The sequence below is a fragment of the Anopheles maculipalpis genome, chromosome 3RL (assembly GCF_943734695.1).
Source record: "Anopheles maculipalpis chromosome 3RL, idAnoMacuDA_375_x, whole genome shotgun sequence".
NCBI lineage: Eukaryota > Metazoa > Arthropoda > Insecta > Diptera > Culicidae > Anopheles > Anopheles maculipalpis.
Window position 1 is genome coordinate 26,636,357 of NC_064872.1, and position 19,100 is coordinate 26,655,456.

The following is a 19,100-nucleotide window of genomic DNA, read 5'->3' on the forward strand; positions in this document are numbered from 1 at the left end:
CTTTTACTTATCTTGGCACATTTGAATTTCACCTTGCAAACGTGTGTTTTTAATGTTGAAAGCAAAACAATCATCACTCGTTTCTTCTTACCGAATGGAAGTTGGAGATTTATTTTGCAAATTGAAAAATAACATAATTTCGTCGCAAATTGAGCCGCGGTCAGATGTTCACAGGCTGTAAGCATTGTTTTTCAATGTGTGCTCAAAAATTGTTCACGAACCACACCTTATAAAAATACCACAAAAAAGGTTTTCCTATCGGCCGCTGCAGTGTGCGACACAGATGGCATTTGATGGGGAAAAAAGTATCTGATTTTTGAACGCAACGTTGCCGAGTTCTTTTTTCTGTCTTATTACTGTTGCTTCGAAAAAAGTTGTGAACATGTGAATCACAAGAACTCGCAACACTGAAGACTACAGGGGGCAAAAAAACAAGAATACTGACTACATTCTTCCCACACGAAATAGCGGTACGGAATAAAACTCAAACAGCCGAAGGCGTTGAAAATATACTTTTACCCCAGAAACATGTTGCAACCCGGCGAGCACGATTCTTTTGCGCTCGATGCTTTACCCACAAAACCGGACGGTTTCGGCGGTGTCTTTCTACTGTGTGCGGTGATGTTTTTGGGAAATTAAAAAGCACCAAAAGAATTCCACAATACCGAAGAGAGAGGGTATTGCGGGTGTAACGATGACGATATGGAACGATAAGGACAGAGGGCCAGATTTATGCCTTGGGTGTTATGGCACCGTTTGGCGTTGGTGTGCCTCCCGTTCCTCCCTCGAGGTCGGTGTACTTTTCCATCTGGTACATGTCGATCAGTAGTCGAGAAATAGGGACGGTACCGATCGTTTCCTTGAAGAACAGCGTCTCGATGGTGGTGGATCGGATCGTGCGTAGTAGCGGCAGTAGAAGCAGAAGCCGTCCGAACCGGGTCGGTTGGCGAGGATAGCGGACTCGTACGTGCTCCGAAAGGACACACTGGGCTTGGTCCTGCAGCATCTCAACCGGCTGAACGTCACACAGCTCGGACGTTTCTGTAAAAGGAATTGAGGGATGATGTCATTTCTAGCTTTCTGTTATGATTTTATGTATCGCAAAGCCGTATTTGGCACGAAAGATATGCAATTCGTAAAACAAAGTAACAGAATTTAAGGGAAATCCCCTGCAATTATAGAAATACGCGCCAAAAAGTATGCAAAATGCAGCACAAGTTTAAGCATGTTGCATTGCAGCATTTTTCATTCGATCGTTTTAAAATTCAAAGCGAAACGCTGAGCCATAAAAAAGGAATGTTTTAATCATGTATCTTGTTTATGACGAATAAATAAAAAAAAATTGTACGGTTTATTAACAAACTTCTGTTGCATTTCTATGACAAGAAAAAAAAGACTAAAGTCACTGCAGCAATCTTTACAAATTCCAAATTCAAGAAAACTGTCTTAGAAAACTTTATTCTTTTCTGCCAAACATCGTTAATTCAGTTGTCAAATTGATTTGACAGATGGTAAAATCGATCATTATGTTCATAAGTGGCATTATAGAATTAAAATTAAATACAACAAAAAAGACATATCTTCTAAGAGTTACTTACCCGGTGAGAAGAGGATCACCGCCTTCATACATCCCAACTCACTAAGATCTGGTGAGATCTGTCGAAACCGGCAAAGAATCTCCTGCATCGTCTTCATCTCCAGTTGGGTAGCCGCATCCGGAGGCAAACGATCGCGCACCTGAGGGGAATCGAGAAGACTGCTCAAATCCCACGGTACACTCCATTGAGCAAAGTTGAGCAGAAAGAGTTCCTTCCACGATTCCTGAGAAAAGAGATCATAAGTGAAGAATAGATGAATCCGAATGTTTCAGCTAGTGGCGTGCTGTTGTCTGCTTACCTGCAGAAGTAAGTGTTGGTCATTTTTGGAGAGCGTCTGGAATGGAATTAGGCAGCGCACCCATCGTACGGACATGAACAGCAATCGGGCTGTTGTTTCCTGTGAGAAAGCATAATAATGCTGTGGATCATCCAGGACCGAATCATGTGGATAAGATGGCTTACCTGTAGAATCTCCCAGGTCGGAAGTCGCACAATGGCTGGTCCCTCGGGCGGTAGAGCAGTCAGTGCGATCGGATGCGGGACGAGTGGGGGCGGTGGTGGTGGTGGAGGTGGTGCAGACCCCATCGATGAAGCTGTCGATGACGGCGGTACTGGCACTTGTGGCATATGAGGCGGTGGTGCCGATGTAGGTGTCTGCACAGGGCTCCCCAGCGTGATTCCGCTCGAGGCGCTACTGACGGGTGTAAATGCAGGGAAAGTGATACTGCTATTATGCATCTGGTACTGGATGAACTCTTGGCACTTGTCCGTGCTCATCAGTATGTCAAGCACACCGTTCTGGGACAGTGGCGACGGAAGGCTTAAGCTGGTGGCATTGATTGGTGTTGGACTGAGCACACTGGAACTTCCGTCCACGGTCGAGTGAGGGCTGGTGAGACTTTCGGACGGTGAGTCAACACTTATGGAGCTCTTGGAGTCGGTTGGCGAAGGGGGCATCGGTTCCAGCGACTTGTACATATGCTGCATGTGGCCAGTCGGCGAAAACTCGAACCCACCAACAGACGTCATTTTGCCGTGCTCTATCTTGATCGGTGACAGCATGTTTGCTCCTGGCATTTGTCCACCTCCTCCATCACCACCACGATTGGGTCCTCCGAGTGAGAACTCGAACTTGCTCTGTTCCAGTTTGACCGGGGGCAGTAACGAGGGCCCCATGTGATGGCCGAGTGGAGCGAACGAGAGTGGTTGCGGATGGTGGAGCAGTGTGTTCGAACCGGTCATGGCTGAATGGTGAAGGCTAGGCGGGAAGTGAGACATCGCGTGCCCGTACGATGCACTGTTAACGAACGCCCCGGACAGATGCGGATGTCCCGGGTGGCCTCCGTTTGCTTGTAGATGCTGTAGCTTCGGTTTCCGCGGGCCACGTTCGTGTTGAACCGCTGTAATGAGAACCATAGTGGAAGCTGTATTGGAGGAATAGTGTAAGAAAATTGTTCAACTAATCAACGCAATAATGGAGAGCTCTATTTTGACAGCTTAAGCGAGCTAAATTCGCATCACCTTCATCTGTGAGAAAAAAGATAAGCAAAACGGCGATTCCAAAACGGATTTTCTTCATTTTCCTAGAGGCAATTTTATCCATTTCCGCGAAGCGAGTTTTTTGCGCACCACAGATGAAGTAAATTTTTTTTTACACTTTCCTTTAATTGAACATGCAATCGATTCTTCCATGCACTTGATTGATTGATGGCCTCAAGCAGTTTCGATTTGTTTCAGGCCCTTGTTCTCGGTATTAAGTTTTTATTTTATTTTTATTTTACAAAAAAATACAAAACAATTATCAGACAAGTTTAGTTTCGATTTGTATCTGATTAAATCGATAAAGATCTATATTTTAAAAGGAAGATAGAATTTGCTTTAGTAACATTTTAGAAAACTTAAGACAGAAGAAATATTGGGAAAATAGGAACTTGAAATCCTAATTGAGTAGCGCTAGTACAAACCCAACTCTAACTCTAGTATAAATTCGACATAAAACGTGGTACTATATGTTTTTCAAAAATTCTCCCGAAAATCGTAGTCGTGCAAATAACGCAATTGGGGTCGGTTTGTAATGGAGATTGCTAAGATTTAGTAGTCCTTTTTAAACAAAATTCATTTCCTTAATATGCCTTATGATGATACAAACTTCCCTGTGTATGGATTATACATAATTTTAATAGAACAACCGTGTGATTAAATATCCAAAAATAGCCATCTTCTGGGTGGGTGTTAAGAAATCCATGCCGGTTGAATGTTGAATTCGTCTAGAGGTGTCAATTCTTCATTCAGTCTGTATTTACTTTATGGAAGAATAATGTCTTCCAGGAGCTTGATGATGAAAGAGCAAATTTCAGGATTACTACTTCTGTTAACATTTGGTTTTAAATTCTGTTTCCTGATTGATCTGTTTCCTGTTTTCTGCTCTGTTTTATGTTTGGATATATGTACATATTTACAGACTTCTTGATTAAGAAATCGATGACCATGGATGGTCATCTAGGTTAATCAACTTAAGTCAACTAGCCGTTACTTCAACACACAATAAACATATACAAGCGCTCATTTGAAGGAAATTAAATAATTTCGGATTCATATTTACCAGGCAATATACAAGAGATCGGCTATGAAATTTTTCCCTCTGGATAATGATGGATTGTATAATTGATTTACACCCCCAAATATATGCAAATATTCGGTTTTACAACAATTTAGCTGGCGAAAGTCATACGCCAATAATAACGTTGAGTAATCTCTAAACAAAAACGCAATCTTTAAGAAAATTAGCTTGGTAGAAAATTTTCTTTTACACATTTTAACAGACTATTTAATTCCAAATATTCACAATTTAAATGTTTGTCGCAAGACTCCTTCTGCAATTTTGTACAGGTTCAGAACAGATCACTCAACCTACCAGCAGTCAATTTGGGTTGTGTTCACAAACATTTCTTTACACACCCACCCAAACCACAAGCACAGTTGTTCCACAGTTCATTTACCTAATTGTCATCTAATCTAATTAGGTCATGTGAAAAATACGATCGAATAAACACAATGCTTGCTAAACGATCGGACACAGGCTTTTTCGGGCCCGATTTGCTTCACGAATGCCCAGCCAAGCAAGTCCACACGATGATTTGCGTTTAACACTTGATTGGTTCTGAAAAGGGGACGAAATTTATACGATTACCATCACCGTGGTGGGAGAGCCTTCCTGGGGGGTTAATTGCCACCACGAACGGGATGGAAATCGATTCGGATCGGTCCCGGATCATCATCAAACATCCACAAACATCATCAAAGGTGGAGTTTCGTTCGGAAAGCCTGTGATGCTCAAGGAGGGCGCAGGCGGGACCGAAAAGCGGCTTAGGATACTGTTCCGTTTCCCTGGATTTTTCCACCCGGTTCGCCCTAACTCGCCCTTCTTTGCTCGATGTTGCCGTGCTGTAACATTTTGACACATGACTTAACGCACATGACAGCATACAGAGCCTGGGAAAGGTGTCAGCTGATCAGCCGGATGAGGATTGCGTTTGTGGATGGAATAAAGAGGAAAAATGTTTCCCTTTTATGAAAAATGCTTCTTAGGAGGATGGAGGACCTTCTTACGAGGAGAGAGAGAGAGAGAAAAGACGGACAGAATTAGACCGTTCGCAATGAAGTGCATAATCCTTTCTATCGGGTTTGATCGACATTTAATGTTTGCGAGCGATTTACTTTTAGACTTGAGAATGTCAAGTGTTCCGGATGGTGTGAATGGCGATTTAAAAAAAAGGATCTCTTAGGACGTAGGGTTGGTTTTGTGTCTCTGTCACAGAAGAAGGCGAAATGTATCTCTCTTTGTATTTGTATCTTTCGTAGAGAATCTTAAACTACTGTGAGATTCGAAATTAAAAGACGAAAAGTAATGCTCAAAACCGAAATCCATAGAGGTGCCGTTGGAAGGGAAATGTCTTTTTTGAGGGCAGAGTTTCTCAATTTCTGGAAAGTGATTAAAGTTTCCCAGAAGAAGCATTAAAAGGGGATTCGTTCCATTGGCGTATAACTTTTGACGCCCGAAGGATCTTTTAATCCTTTTTTTTAAAACGACCAAAAAACATGGCAGCATGTAATGAGCCTTTCAGAGGAAAACAGAATCCAAATCGTACCATATACCTTCAGCTCAATTTTGTCGGCTGGGTGGACTAGAATGAAAAAGTTTCCCCCCTTCAAAAAATACCCCAGGACCGAGTATCAAACCGGTTTCAAGTGGTTTCTTGATGTTGCTTAAGACTTTTATGCAAAACTTAAAACCCTGGTTTTCCTTTCCGGGTGCGGAGTTTTGTCTCTCATAAGTGACGTCTCCTTCACAGGCACAGGGACACAAACCATCAGAAACTGGGGTAGAGACCTCAAACTCAAATATTGATCCTGGATCGTTTTCTGTTGTGGTGGTGTACCGTTTTGAAGATGGAAATTTCAAGCCTAGTCCCCCCCCCCCCGCCATTTGCCCGACTTGTGGTACTTTCTTCTCCAAGGGGAGAGTGCGAGTGGTGCTAATGCGATGAGTGTACGTGTCTAAGAAAATAGTCTCCGAATAGGCAAAAGATGCGGGTGCTCGATAGAGGTCGGAAGCGAAATCTTGCCCAACTTTTAGACTCGGATAATGATGCCAGAATATGATGGCGGGGTGGTTACGATGGCTGACGATGTGATTTATTCGCAATTTGGCTAAGCTAACAGGCATGCTGGTATGCTAATCGTGCTTCTAGAAGAAATTGTGGCAAGGCAACACAGGCAACATTTGAGAAGGTAGCTCGGGAAGCGCAAAATCGGGGAAGAACTTGAAAGCTAAAATGACAATAATACGATTTTGTGTGGAGGGAAAGCAGTTTTTGCCGTCTTTCTTTTGATGGAAAGCCCAAGCACTGGTGAGGAACGATTTATGCAAATTTCATTGAAGTGCTTGAAAGTGAATACATCAGCTTAGTAGGTGTAGAAATCGTTAAGTACCTCCGATCAACGTTTTAGTTAATTGATCCTGATAAAGAATTATCCCCAATTTCTTATTATTATCGAGAACTATGCCTTGATTTGATAAAGCCAAAACTAATCAAAGCATACCTTAAACTGACCATATAATTACGGGATCGTATCCGTATCGGTAAAGGGACTCCTGATGGAAGAGGCCACAGCATCGCCGGTCTTTACACGGCAGGACCGGGGTTAAAATTCCATCCATGACGTAGTAAACCATTCTTTCTAACAAAGCAAGCCCATATTTATTACTAAATGTTTCAACATATTTAATTGAAACATTTAGTAAGAACAGTGTTTTAACATCAAGCATAACCCACCGTAAAGCAATCCGGTCCGCCCAGCCTTCACATAAAAACTAAATCAACCATGAGTAAACTAAAGTACTCGTTGAAATCACATTTGCATACTTTAAGGCGTTGAATACCAACCACAATTTTTAAAGGAATTTGTTTCAATTTTTAGCTACTATTTTTCCTGCTTCTTTAGTTCATAAATATTCTCTTGCTTTATAAATACGTCAGCCCACATCCGAACAAAACGTACCCGATAATTCACACTGCATTACCTTGCAGTTTCCATCCCCTTTGTGAACCCCGCCAGTATTACGGCAGTACACCGTTTTTATTTTCAAACAACGCACAAGCCTCAAACGCTTCGCATTGTGAAGCTGACAGATCACTCTTAATGCTCACAATTCAACTTGTTGATGACCATTGTCCGGTGGAAACGAACTCACACACAACAGCTGTATCGAGTTTCCACCATCATCATCATCCCATCGAGATGAAAGGTGTGGCGAAGGCCAAGAAAATCCATCCCAGGTCAATCGATGAAACGCACACACGTAAACGTAACGAATCGCTCTGTAATGAACTGTAAGGTGAAGTGAAGTGCTGTATCCCGTTGACCTCGGCTAATGTTGGTTACACTGTGTGCTCTATCTATCGTTTCACCCTTACCGATGCGTGCTGGAATTGTCACCCACGCGAGCTCAATAGGAAGAATACAAGTAGCGAATCCCTAGGAATCGCCCTCCCCGAGAGAATTGTGTGAGAACACAAAAAAAGGGCACGCATCGTGGAAGCTGCAGGAGTTTTCCAATTTCCGTGGGAACCAGTCTGACTGTTTATGAAGTTTTAATGCTTTCCCCAAAGCCGACACAAGAGTTTTGACCAAAAACAAAATCGTCCGTTTTCCACATGACGCACAGAATACATTGATCATTACGGAGGATGGGATGGATAGTGTAGTCCTACCTGTAGGAGGGTTGCTATGCTATGGAGGTGACGCTAAACCCGGAAATGCATTTCCCCACATGAAACAGATGCGGCAAGCGAGCACCAAAAACGAAAAAAAAAGAAGAATCCCACACCCCCTCCATAACACAAGTTGTGAAAAGTGGGTTTTGTTTTGATCGCGGCACCAAATTAATTATAAATTAGCTAATTTCGCCCTGTTAAGCCACTCGAATGTTTTCCCTTTTCGGAGTTTGCTTAGGTAGGGTGTGTAGGGTGGGTTTTGCTCCGTCATGAAGGCGAACGAAAGGCGAGAACATATGTGTGGGTGGGGTGGGTGCTTATGTGACCATAGCATGTGGGAGGTGTGCATGCAGCATGTAGCAAGTAAATATTTATGTCCCCGCCAAAACACACACACGCACACACACACACACGCAGAAACCGGTGAGCACACAACGCCAAAAAGGATATTCACGCGCGCGTTTTCACTCACCGAGCGCGGCAACACAAGTGTCCCGATTCCCAGCGATGCTTCATGCGGTATTGGCCAGGACCATTTCATCTCCATCCTAATTCTTCACTGCCTCTCCCATCCCTATCCACTCATTAGAAGCCAGCCAGTGTTTCGATTCGTAATGCTCTGGGAAGCGACTATTTGGATGTGTCGGGTCATGAATCTTTTTGATGATGCGAGATATTCACCAACCATTCACCGATTCGTGCGTACAGTTGTTTTTCATCTTAATTCGCACCTTACCCAAAGTGAGGGAGGGAGGAAGGGAGGGGTGAAACAGGATAGGGTGCTAAGTCCGTGGTCGGCTTTTCCACATCGCTGCGTTCCAGAACGGGCGTATTCGGGTTATTCGGGTGGAAAACAACGGCACATATCCTTGCCAAAGTTTCGTTTCCACCACCATCACCTACAGCTCAGGTCGGTGGCATATGATTCCGTTTCATCTCGCACCATCGCCCACCCACCAACATTCACCCCATTTTTTGGGTTGATTTTACCGCGAACTGCGCATTGGCGTGAATACTGTTTCAATGTTGATGACACCGAATTTGTCAGACATTTTAACCGGTTTTCGGATACATGCACCTACGCCTACACCCAACCCTATCTACCCTACCTATCGGTGCTTGTTTTTGTTTCAGCGCAATGAGCATATTAGACGAGGGCGTTGAGCTGCTGAAGCCTACGATATTCACTTGCACCAAGTAGTGCAGCGGGCAGCACTATTTGCAACTGAGTCCGTGGCTTACCGGATTCGCCGGTTCCAATATTTATCCGACAAACGATTTAGTGATCTTTCCCCCTTTTCCACCAATTGTACTTCAAGCTATCCGCGCATCTGTTGGATGTTGTTTAGTGTTTTCTATGTGTGGATTAATGTTTGCAAGTTTATGCAGATTTGTCACATTTGCTGTTGGATGAAAGGTATGGTTCCAGGAGGAGGATAAAATATTATGTTGGGCTATCGATACACAAAATATTCAAATATTTCCACAAACTAAGCAAATGTGCTTTTTTCCGAGAACAAATTTTTCTGACATTGATTGAAATTATAGAAAGGAAAGATTAATACTTTATGCAAAAGAATTGTTATGGAAATCGATTTTAGCATTTAGCTGTGGAATAATGTTTAATACTATGCTTTTTAAAACAGTGCTTATTTTTTATGTAACATAAACGCTATTGCAATACGGCCTGGCTGTTCTACAAGAATTAAAAAAAAAATTATGCAACATAAACAATATTCAATTAGTAATACGGCCAGGCCGTCCCTTCAGAAGTAAAGGGATAGATGCCAAACAAGGAAGCTGAAGCATATCTACAAGCCTAGGAAATACTTTCCTGGTATGACAGTGAGTGATAAGTTGGAGTAAACTGAAGCTGAACGGCTTAAGTACTGCGTTGTGTAAAAGCAGAGAAAGTGTGAAATGTGGCTTACGATTGGCATTTTTTCATCATCTATCAGATATACAGGAAGGGAGACAGACCAGAGTGCAGCAAGTACAGAGGTATTACGGTGTCGAATACCTCCTGCAAGATTTTGCCATTGACTCTACAAAATGCGGCCAATCTTGGAGAAGATGGTGGAGCAGCAGCTTTTCATAGGTTTGAATGCCGCATGTGGAAAACTGTCAAAATCCTTTGCTACAACTAAGGACTTGCGGCAAGTAGATGTACTTCGATCTGACGCTAGAGAGGACTTTCCGAGACGCGGAGGTGAAAACTTCAGGGATCTTCATCTACAAGTCTATCTAGATCCTGAAATACGCTAATTAGATAGACATAATTGATTTGAGGTTCTCCTATGTAGCAGAAGGATCGAACATACTGCACCAAACCTAGAAATGGAGATTAAGGAGGCCAAACCCAATAAAATGGTGGCACCGTTAGTGGCCATGTTAACAGCAATTAATTTACGTAGGGATGATATACCGATAGGATATTGCACATTTTTAGTCGAGCTACGGGTAAGGGTGCCTCCTGCCGGCTCATCATACTATAGTCTGAGGGAACTTCTCCCCTCTTAGGACCCCTTTCAGACATAGACTTTGTCGCTCTTAGCCGCGTTCGAGAAGGAACATGCTCATCGAGAATGCCCTGGGGGGCCACCTAGCTCTTAAAGTATTTTCGAGTGGTCTCAACGGACAGAGGAGATGTGTTAGGTATCACAGGTTCAGATGGAGTGATAGCGTCGATGCGATTGCCAAAACGGAAGGAATATTGGATTGGCACTCGAAAGTGCTAGACGGTGACGGTTGTATCACCTGATAAGTGAGTTACGAGGGAAGTAAGTAAGTAAACTATGTTCCGGAACTACTACAAAATGCTGCATTTTAAATTAATATATCTGTAAAGCCTTGGAGCGCACTATCATCCTACATTTGTGATTTTGTTAGGCAAAAAAAGAACAATGAGTGAGAGTTTTTTTAATAGCCCTAGATATTGTAACATTTGATCAAGCAACGGATGAGACATTGCATAGCTTTTGGCGCACAAACTCAACATGAGATGATCCGGCTAACCACGAACTGAAATACATGAAATTTGTAGCTTTGGATTGTTCATACCTTGAAAACAAAGTTAATTATTGTTCATTGTCTTATTTAGCTTAAAAATCATGCAATAACAAGAATAAACAAAAATAAATCGTTGTAACTGCGAAAGACAAATTTCAAATTTCAAATTATGATGATACTAACACTACAGTAATACCACGAGAAACCGTTCACTTAAATGTGCAACTGAGCAAACAGGAGTGTACCATGTTGATTCTTCATTTTCAATTCGATTCGCTCAATCAACAATCGTACAACCGAACAGAACCAAGGCAGGCGAAAAATGGGAAAAGCAAAAGCTCACCGTCGCACAAAATATGGCTTCACGCTGACAAAATGTGCCCGACCCGACCACATTATCATCGTACTGCCGTACTTCCGCCAAAACCACTAAAAGACGACATTACTGGAAAATATCGCTTTCCGGCGGATTACAGGGATTCCGTTTTTGGTTTTCCATCAAATGCCCGCACTTAGCTCGAGCTCTCGACACTCGACTCTCGTACGCACCCCCCAAACGCTCGCTCCGAGGGATCGTATTTTCCACGCGATGAACAAATTGGTGACAAGCTTCTTAACGCCTGGCGTGACAGAAGAGGATCCTGGGTCGCTGGGAGGTTTCTTGTGCCGTTGTGGCGAAAGGTGGGAAAAAATGGTTCAAACTCAGCATCCGTGAAGCGTGGTTCAAACCCACGCGAACGATGGTGGGAAAATGTAATGGAACGCTTCATTTGATTTGTTTGCCAAGTCGGAAGTACGTGGTGGTGAAAAAAGCGATGCGGAAAATGATGGAAAATGCCGATTACGCCGTTCTGTTACTGTTCCTGTTTCCATGACGGGGGTTTCCCCTGCCCTGAACTCTGGGCCGGAAATCTGCCATCTGTGTTTACAGGCAGCCGTTCATTTTCGTGGATCGTGGTGGAAAATTGTCATCCACCATTTTAGTCGACAGACAGCCGACAATCACCGCATCAAACCGCAACCGTTCGCAGTTGATTAGCGATTCCAGCACGCCATAATCAGTGCTAAACGCGAGCGCGATGCATAATATGGCAAACGATTCGCAAACAAACGTCACACGCCCTTCTTCCCGACACTTCCCGAAGGTGGGAACTTCTTGGCAAGTCTGTACAGTGGCGTCTGTACTTACCGTCCTTGTTCATCGCCGACTGGAAGCACTTGGAAAGCCGACAGGCACGGCACTGGTTACGATGCGTTTTGTCGACCGGGCAGCGACCCTTTAGCTCACCGGCCGCCTTACACGTGTACACCCGGTTTCGATGTATGCTGCGCTTGAAGAACCCGGAACAGCCTGGCCAGGAGATGGAAAAGAAACATTGTAGAGCAATACTTATTCTGGGTCTGAGGCTAGGGGGCTTACCATCGCAACTGTAGATGCCGTAGTGTTTGCCCGAGCTGCGGTCTCCACACACTTTGCACGGTATGTCTAGCAATCTGTCACCTCAATAGGTTAGAGTGAGTGAGCAGGTAAATGGAAGGAAAACACAACGATTATTATAGTGCTTTACATATTGATATTAATGGTTATTACTTCTTGTGAACAAGTATTACATTTATTTATGTTATGTTGCATGTTCAAGTAGCTTAAATAAAGATTTTTATACTTAAGTATCAGCTTCCTTTAAAGCGGCTTCAACTAGATGTTTATATGGTCCGAATAGTACAACATTTCTACATGGATTGCATAACCATAGGCGTTAACTGATATTATTTTTTTTAGCAGGTAGTTCACAAACGAGCTGTCTACGACCAAAGACTTCTAGCTGTGAGGACCAGTAATTGTGGACTTACATCCCACAACAATTGATTGAATCAACTCCTAGCAAATTCAACGCCTTTACGGATAAATGAAAAACAACGTTCCTCGAGTTCCTAAGAAGATTTTTAGAATTTTTTGCATACATTTAGGGATACTGTAGTCAGCGGTCATTGCAGAACACGAAATATTAATTGTTAGCAACATTTAGTGAAAATGTTAGAATGTTTTAAAAAGGTCTAGAAAAGGTCCCAACTTTCTCTGTTTATCTCGAAAGCCTTGCAACATTTTACTTTAACAAAACCTTGAAAAGCAAAGTATAAACTCATCCAAATTAAATTAACACGTTCCCTGAGCTGTATTGATATAGAGAGTGATCCTTTTGGTTATTTCCATCCCTAGAATCAGTGACTAATGAGCTTTCATTGGATGGTTCCGTTTTTGTTATTTATAAACCAAAGTGCTTTATTTTCACCAACCTTTGGCTTGGGAAACCAACTTTGGGGAGTAAAAAAAAAAAGGACTAATTTCTTCTTCTAAACCAACGAAAAAGTGTTGAGTGTGGCAGCACAAATAAAGCAATTATTTAGTCAGTCTACCCTTTTTTTTGGGCTAGCGCTCGCCCTTTAAGAGGATTCACAGTCAACACGCCGTAGTCTGTTTGCCATTTTGCCACGTAAAAAGGGACTTGCTCCACGGTTCGGGAAAGGTGAAAACACTCATTTACTCACGAACGGGAAGTATGTGCTGCTTACATCCTAAGCGTAATGCCATTGTTTTTTTATTACGTCTCATGCTCATTTGCGTGTTTTTTTTGTTGTTGTTGTTCTTGTTACTTTGGTCCTTCTACTGCCCGGTGTGCATTTAATGCTGGCTTTGCTTTTGTTTTGATTTGACGTTTGGTAACACTTCTCACGCAGGGACCGGAAAATGGTACGCTCTTTGAACGAGGAAAGAAAGCAAAAGGTTTCAAGAGCTTTTGGTTTGATACGGAAGTTATTAGGTGTCTTTCAATTTTGAAAGTGGGTTAATCGCCTCGTGGCATAGATAAAATAAAAATCGAATCAAACTTTTATTGTAATTTTTACGGATTTGTATGCATTAAACAGCAATTTTCAATATACTTAAATATAAATGAAAATAAAATATAAACCAAAATCAATAGAATGATCGCTGAATTTCAAGCGTAAGGAAATTTAATTGCTCTACCAAATTAGACATAACTTTTTATGTATAGATTTAATTGGCTGCTTTTAAAACAACCTTATAAGTAAATAAAATAACCTGGTTAATAAAGTAGTAGACACAAACTATTTATCAAACACGTTTATTTGCATACTTTTAGGCGCAGTAATCCCTTCGCAAAGTTTCGTTAGTCAGTAAACTACCGAACAAGTCAAGATGAATTAATTGAAATTGAAAGACAATATTTTTTACAAGCTATCGTTCAAAAGTAAACCATTCTAGAAGCAAAAATCAATAGCAAGCGGCATATTTTATTTATTTTATTCCAATAATCTGATATTGTTTAACTTTTTACCACTCCGAACAATCATCGTGCTTACCACCAATCGCGATTTACATTTGAATCTGTTCACATTCACAAAGCCATGCGATGCCTCAGATGACTGCCAATGTGCCGCCGTGGTCTCTGTGTGCCAACTTTTCGGCTCCGGCCCAAGGAAAATGTTTGCATACTACGGACACGTAGACTTGTGACACCGGCTAGACCGGCGACCGTCACGAATCCGAATCGATCCGGCTAAAATCAAACCAACCGACTTGACCACTGTCTCTACCGTGACCTGTGACATCACATTAGTAGACATTGGCCATGGACGGGGGAAATGGGGGCTTACTCGCCACTGCACATGCCCGATCAAACAGCACGAGCACGTCCAGTGCTCACAATAAATCAATTGCATCCAGTCGAATGGCTCTCCAATGGCGAAAGTCCCGCAGACAAGACCTGGTACGAATTGTGCAAGTGCAACCTGGCGTAACTTTCTGATATCGTGATGTGGCGCCAATTGTGCCACACTGGACTGGACATACTTTTGACAAAATGGCGTCCCGAGAGAAGCGAGAGAAACTCGACCGGCCAGTGAGGTCGTAGATAAACATTCAATAAACAAACTCGTTCGACTCGGTTGGGTGGCGTCCGAGACCAAAAGGACATACACCCGGGAAACGTGTTTATGCCGTGCACAACCAGGGACCAAACGACCAGGGGCACGGCACAAAATCAACATTGAAAAATTAATCAAAATTTTAATTCATGTTTTTCTAACGCCTTCCGGTCGGCTGGTTCGGCTTGCACCGCATCACTCGAATCGATTATCGAGATGGCTTTCACACTCCTGCCTTTTCCTGCCCAGGGGGAGTGGATGAACCCTTTTCCCTGGCCGAGCTGAGGTCGGGGCTTTGTGATTCGTGATTCGTGAGCTAGACAAAGGATGGGCTGGGAACCTATTTGCGTTTCTAATCCTCCGTTCTGTACGGTGACAAACCGGAGCGTGCCTTACGGCCTTTTGAGCCTTTCGAATGCTTGCCGTCGGTACACGGAGCTAGGTTCTGGTTGGGTTTGCCTTTGGTTTTTCCGGTTAGCCTGACCTGGGCTGGAAGTTGACCTCGTTGTGATGAGGCGCCTTATATAACGGGGGAGGAAGTTTGAAAGTTTTTCATATTTTAGAAAAATAAAACTTAAATCCTTTCATTCTCTCTGGTTCTCTGGAAGCAAGCTGCAACAAGGAAGAACAACCGACTTGATGGTTTGGTTTTTTTTTTGTTGTATTCACACCCCTCTTCTCGCAAGCGAGCCAGAAAGGAGCGCTCGATTGTTTTGTTTTAATTTTAAATATTTGTGAAAGGAAAACACTCGTTACGCAGGGATTTTTGAGAGTGTGGGACAGCGAACGATTGGGCAACTCTCGAACGTACCGGACGCCGATAGAAAAACATTCGGAACGTGTTGGTTCCGCCTGGTGCACTTGAAAACAAACGGAAAGGGGGAACCGTTTAACGGGAGGTTGGTGTTTGTTGTGATGTTTGAAGCATTGTAGTATGGTACGGGAAGGTGAAGGAATACTGTCGAGGGAGGTTCGGTCTTAAGTGGAAAGGATAATGTGTAATGTGGTTATAACGTATGTTTCTTTTCATCAGTGTCATTGTGCTAGTTAATTTAAATTTTGGACACTGCGAATGATGGGATTTGGTGTACAAAGTTGGATAATCAACGCCGTTGGCTCCTATTGCAGTTGCCGTATTGGGTTCTTGTGTTTGAGATTGATTACGCCTAGATTTAGACAATGATTCATTTTTAATCTCCTTTGCTACTAAGCTATTCTGTCTAAATTTGGAACAAGAATACAATACATACATTTAGGCATTTAGGTTTTCACTCGTATAGCATAAAATTTACTATCGAAATTTACGTTTCATGCAGCAATTATGATTAGAAAATCTTCAAAAAGTAAAATATAGGATTTTATTTGTAAATTTCCTGAGACAAGTTTTAAGTGGGTAACAGACTCGAGAATGACATCTCCTAGAATAATTTTAGTGCAATACTGAATATTTTCAGTGTGTTTAAAAATTGTTTGATAACAATACGGCCAAAATTGATTGATAATTATAATGTCCATTATTGAATGGACTTTAAAGCGTTCGTAGAAACCGAGTAGAACATGAATTAAAACATGCCTTTTAATAAGTGATATGCTCTCCCAAATGCTCGGCTTTTTTTTCTTAATAATACCGACGGCCACACCACCAACAAAGCTTCCAATGAATATATTTCAAGGGCTTAGGGTACCACATCGGCCGTGTCACTCAACCGTCGGTTGACTGATAATGACCAGCAACATCTTGTCATTAATACGAGTGCTTTTGAGGGGGACCGAGGGGATTCTAAATAAAAAGTTTGCTATTTTTGCTTCCAAATTAGCCAAACCACACTCAAAACACGCAGTGTTGAAGACCAGCGCCCCTGTCGCCTACACCACTGGGCCACCCCACGATCCACAAGTGCTGCTTCGTTTCTGGCTAAACACTTGATAGCTCATAACTCAAATTTATATGTTTGATAACACGTAGTTAGATAGCCAACTGGATTAGAAAGACTACCGGTGACCTTATCAGCTCCACCACCTGACCAACCCTAATATATAATACAATATTACATGCATTTAGGTGTGACACATTATCAGATATTCAATTCAATACATTTACTCCAGTGTTACGCCCAAAGTTATGCAATGATCAATCAATTTGATCGTCAAAGAATGGAAAGAATATAATACTTTGAACGTAAATTGGAATTGAAAGTAAAATTACTACGGTCTACTCTTTTCATTCAGCTATAATCCGTACCTGTTCCCATTCTGCGCGGTTGCCAAATGAGTTTGAAATCCAACGTGAGCCTAAACGCCTGAATGGCTGCACACCGCAACAAAATACCGACACAATGCACTTTTTCGTCGATAAAATTTCAGAAACAAACACTGAAAATTCGAATAAAATCCACAAAACAGAAGTGACTTTGTTGCGGACACGTTCTCTAATGGGCCAAATGTATCCTTGCGAAGCAACGTTGGACACCTTGCACTGAATCGTCGCAAGGATGTTCGTCGGATGACTTTTGTGTGTGTGTGTTTTTTTGTCACAAAAGAATACAAATAAAAAAAGCACTAATTCAAACACACCACCGGACAGATAGAGCACACGAAAAGATTAAATGTCGAACTAGTAATCACATTGCTAGGATGTTCCGATAGCACCGCACTTGTACCATGATTTCTTTTTCTACGGTCACTCGTTTTTTTTGTACCTACGAGAGACACTACGAATTGTTTGCACCTAACCTCAACTCTACAGGAGCACCTTCAGGGCACTCGGAATTAGACACTCGACGTTACACTTTAATTATTCCCGACACAGACGGACACCGATGAGCACTGAGACCGACTACCAAACGCAGGTGTTGGTTATTTGTGTTCCAACGTCAAACCCTTCCCGGATCCGTTGCTCCGTTACTCGTGCTTGGAAACGGACTTTGGCTTCTACAGCTACTGCCTAGCTGGGAACAAAAGAACAAACGGGGCCCCGCGATGCTAACATCCTTTGGCTCTCTTTCTGTCACACTTTGAAATCCGTCCTGGTTTGGGGAGCAACTGTCGATGCCTTTTTCTTATCAAAGCCTACTGACACTGACACCACCGACTGGCTTGCTGCGATGGAAGCTGCGTAACGACTGATATCAAAATTGACTTCATCCTAGTGCACGTTGGCTGTTAGAGGGTTTGCAACCAGATGATGTCTACCGTCACCCGTCACAGGTCCACTCGGCATCGTATTTCCCATCGTTTTCGAAGCTAACCACGGATTCGTCGGTGCCTTTCGTCGTTAGCTTCATGTCCTTCCGGCTCTCGCACACACGTATACCGCGACCCCGGATGTTCGAGTATCCACACAGTCACCCTAAACCGTGTCACCGATGGGTAGAGTGGAACAGGATAGAGTGAGAAGAAGAGAGATAGAGAGCGAGCGACACTGACATCGACGAGTGGCCTTATGTTCAAGCTAGGGGAGAACCCTAGCAGTTGCAGTCATCCCGCCATCGTATGTCAGTTTGTGAGCCCTTTGGTGTAAGGTATACGACTGCTAATGCTCACTACCGAGCATGGAGTTAGGGAGCTTGCTGGGTGGTATCGCAACTGTCAGTAGCGTAAAATCCAACCTGACCGACTGCTGCTGCTGCTGCTGCTGCTGTGTGGTAACCGCAATTGAGTGTACGCCATCCTCACCTCACAAACCTCAGGTCTCTGGGTTACACAAATCTACTCCACTGGCGATGCAACTTTGCAACACCGGGACATGAAATATTCCGGTTACTCTAAAGAAGGTGAACAAGCTATTTACCAAAAGCAATGGACGCCATATCCTTGCGGGAGGCGTGGCCTACCTGATGAGATATTTATTGCTCGCACACCAACACACCGCCACCGGTAAGGGGCGTGGAGTTTGCGTACGAATATCCTTCCGTTCCGGCATGTTACGCTGCACGCCGTACACACGCACACCAGCATACGCTCATTCATTCATTCATACAAACGGCAGCGTGTGTCCTTTCGCATTGTCCCGACGAACGGTGGATCGTTCATTCATCCATCTACGAAAAACAAACTTGATGCACGATAGTGAGAGTGAGAGAGACACTCACACATGGAAACTGCTCGTTTACGCACGGTTTAATCAGGATCGGCAGGACTACTACTTACACACTACTACCACACCCTTGTTCGGGACATTCCGATTACTACACCCTTGTGCTTGCCGGAAAGTCACGGTTGTGAGAAAGCGTGCGAGATTGTTTCACGCAAAGCCACATGCTGCGAGTTT

At 43.0% G+C, this 19,100-nt stretch overlaps 2 protein-coding genes across 2 annotated transcripts in view; one reads left to right on the forward strand and one right to left on the reverse strand.

Annotated features, from left to right (window-relative positions):
- Positions 1 to 19,100, forward strand: part of LOC126565670 (thioredoxin-2-like) — a 286,777-nt gene that overhangs the window by 41,755 nt on the left and 225,922 nt on the right. The gene's annotated exons all lie outside the window — the stretch shown is intronic.
- On the reverse strand, positions 731 to 17,164 carry LOC126565840 (protein dissatisfaction). The gene is made up of 7 exons (XM_050223049.1): positions 17,073 to 17,164; positions 12,306 to 12,386; positions 12,075 to 12,236; positions 2,061 to 2,998; positions 1,897 to 1,995; positions 1,599 to 1,821; positions 731 to 1,041 (listed from the first exon to the last, which is right to left on the reverse strand). Exons 1-7 carry the CDS (start codon positions 17,080 to 17,082, stop codon positions 731 to 733), a joined length of 1,824 nt encoding a protein of 607 aa, XP_050079006.1. The 5' UTR covers positions 17,083 to 17,164.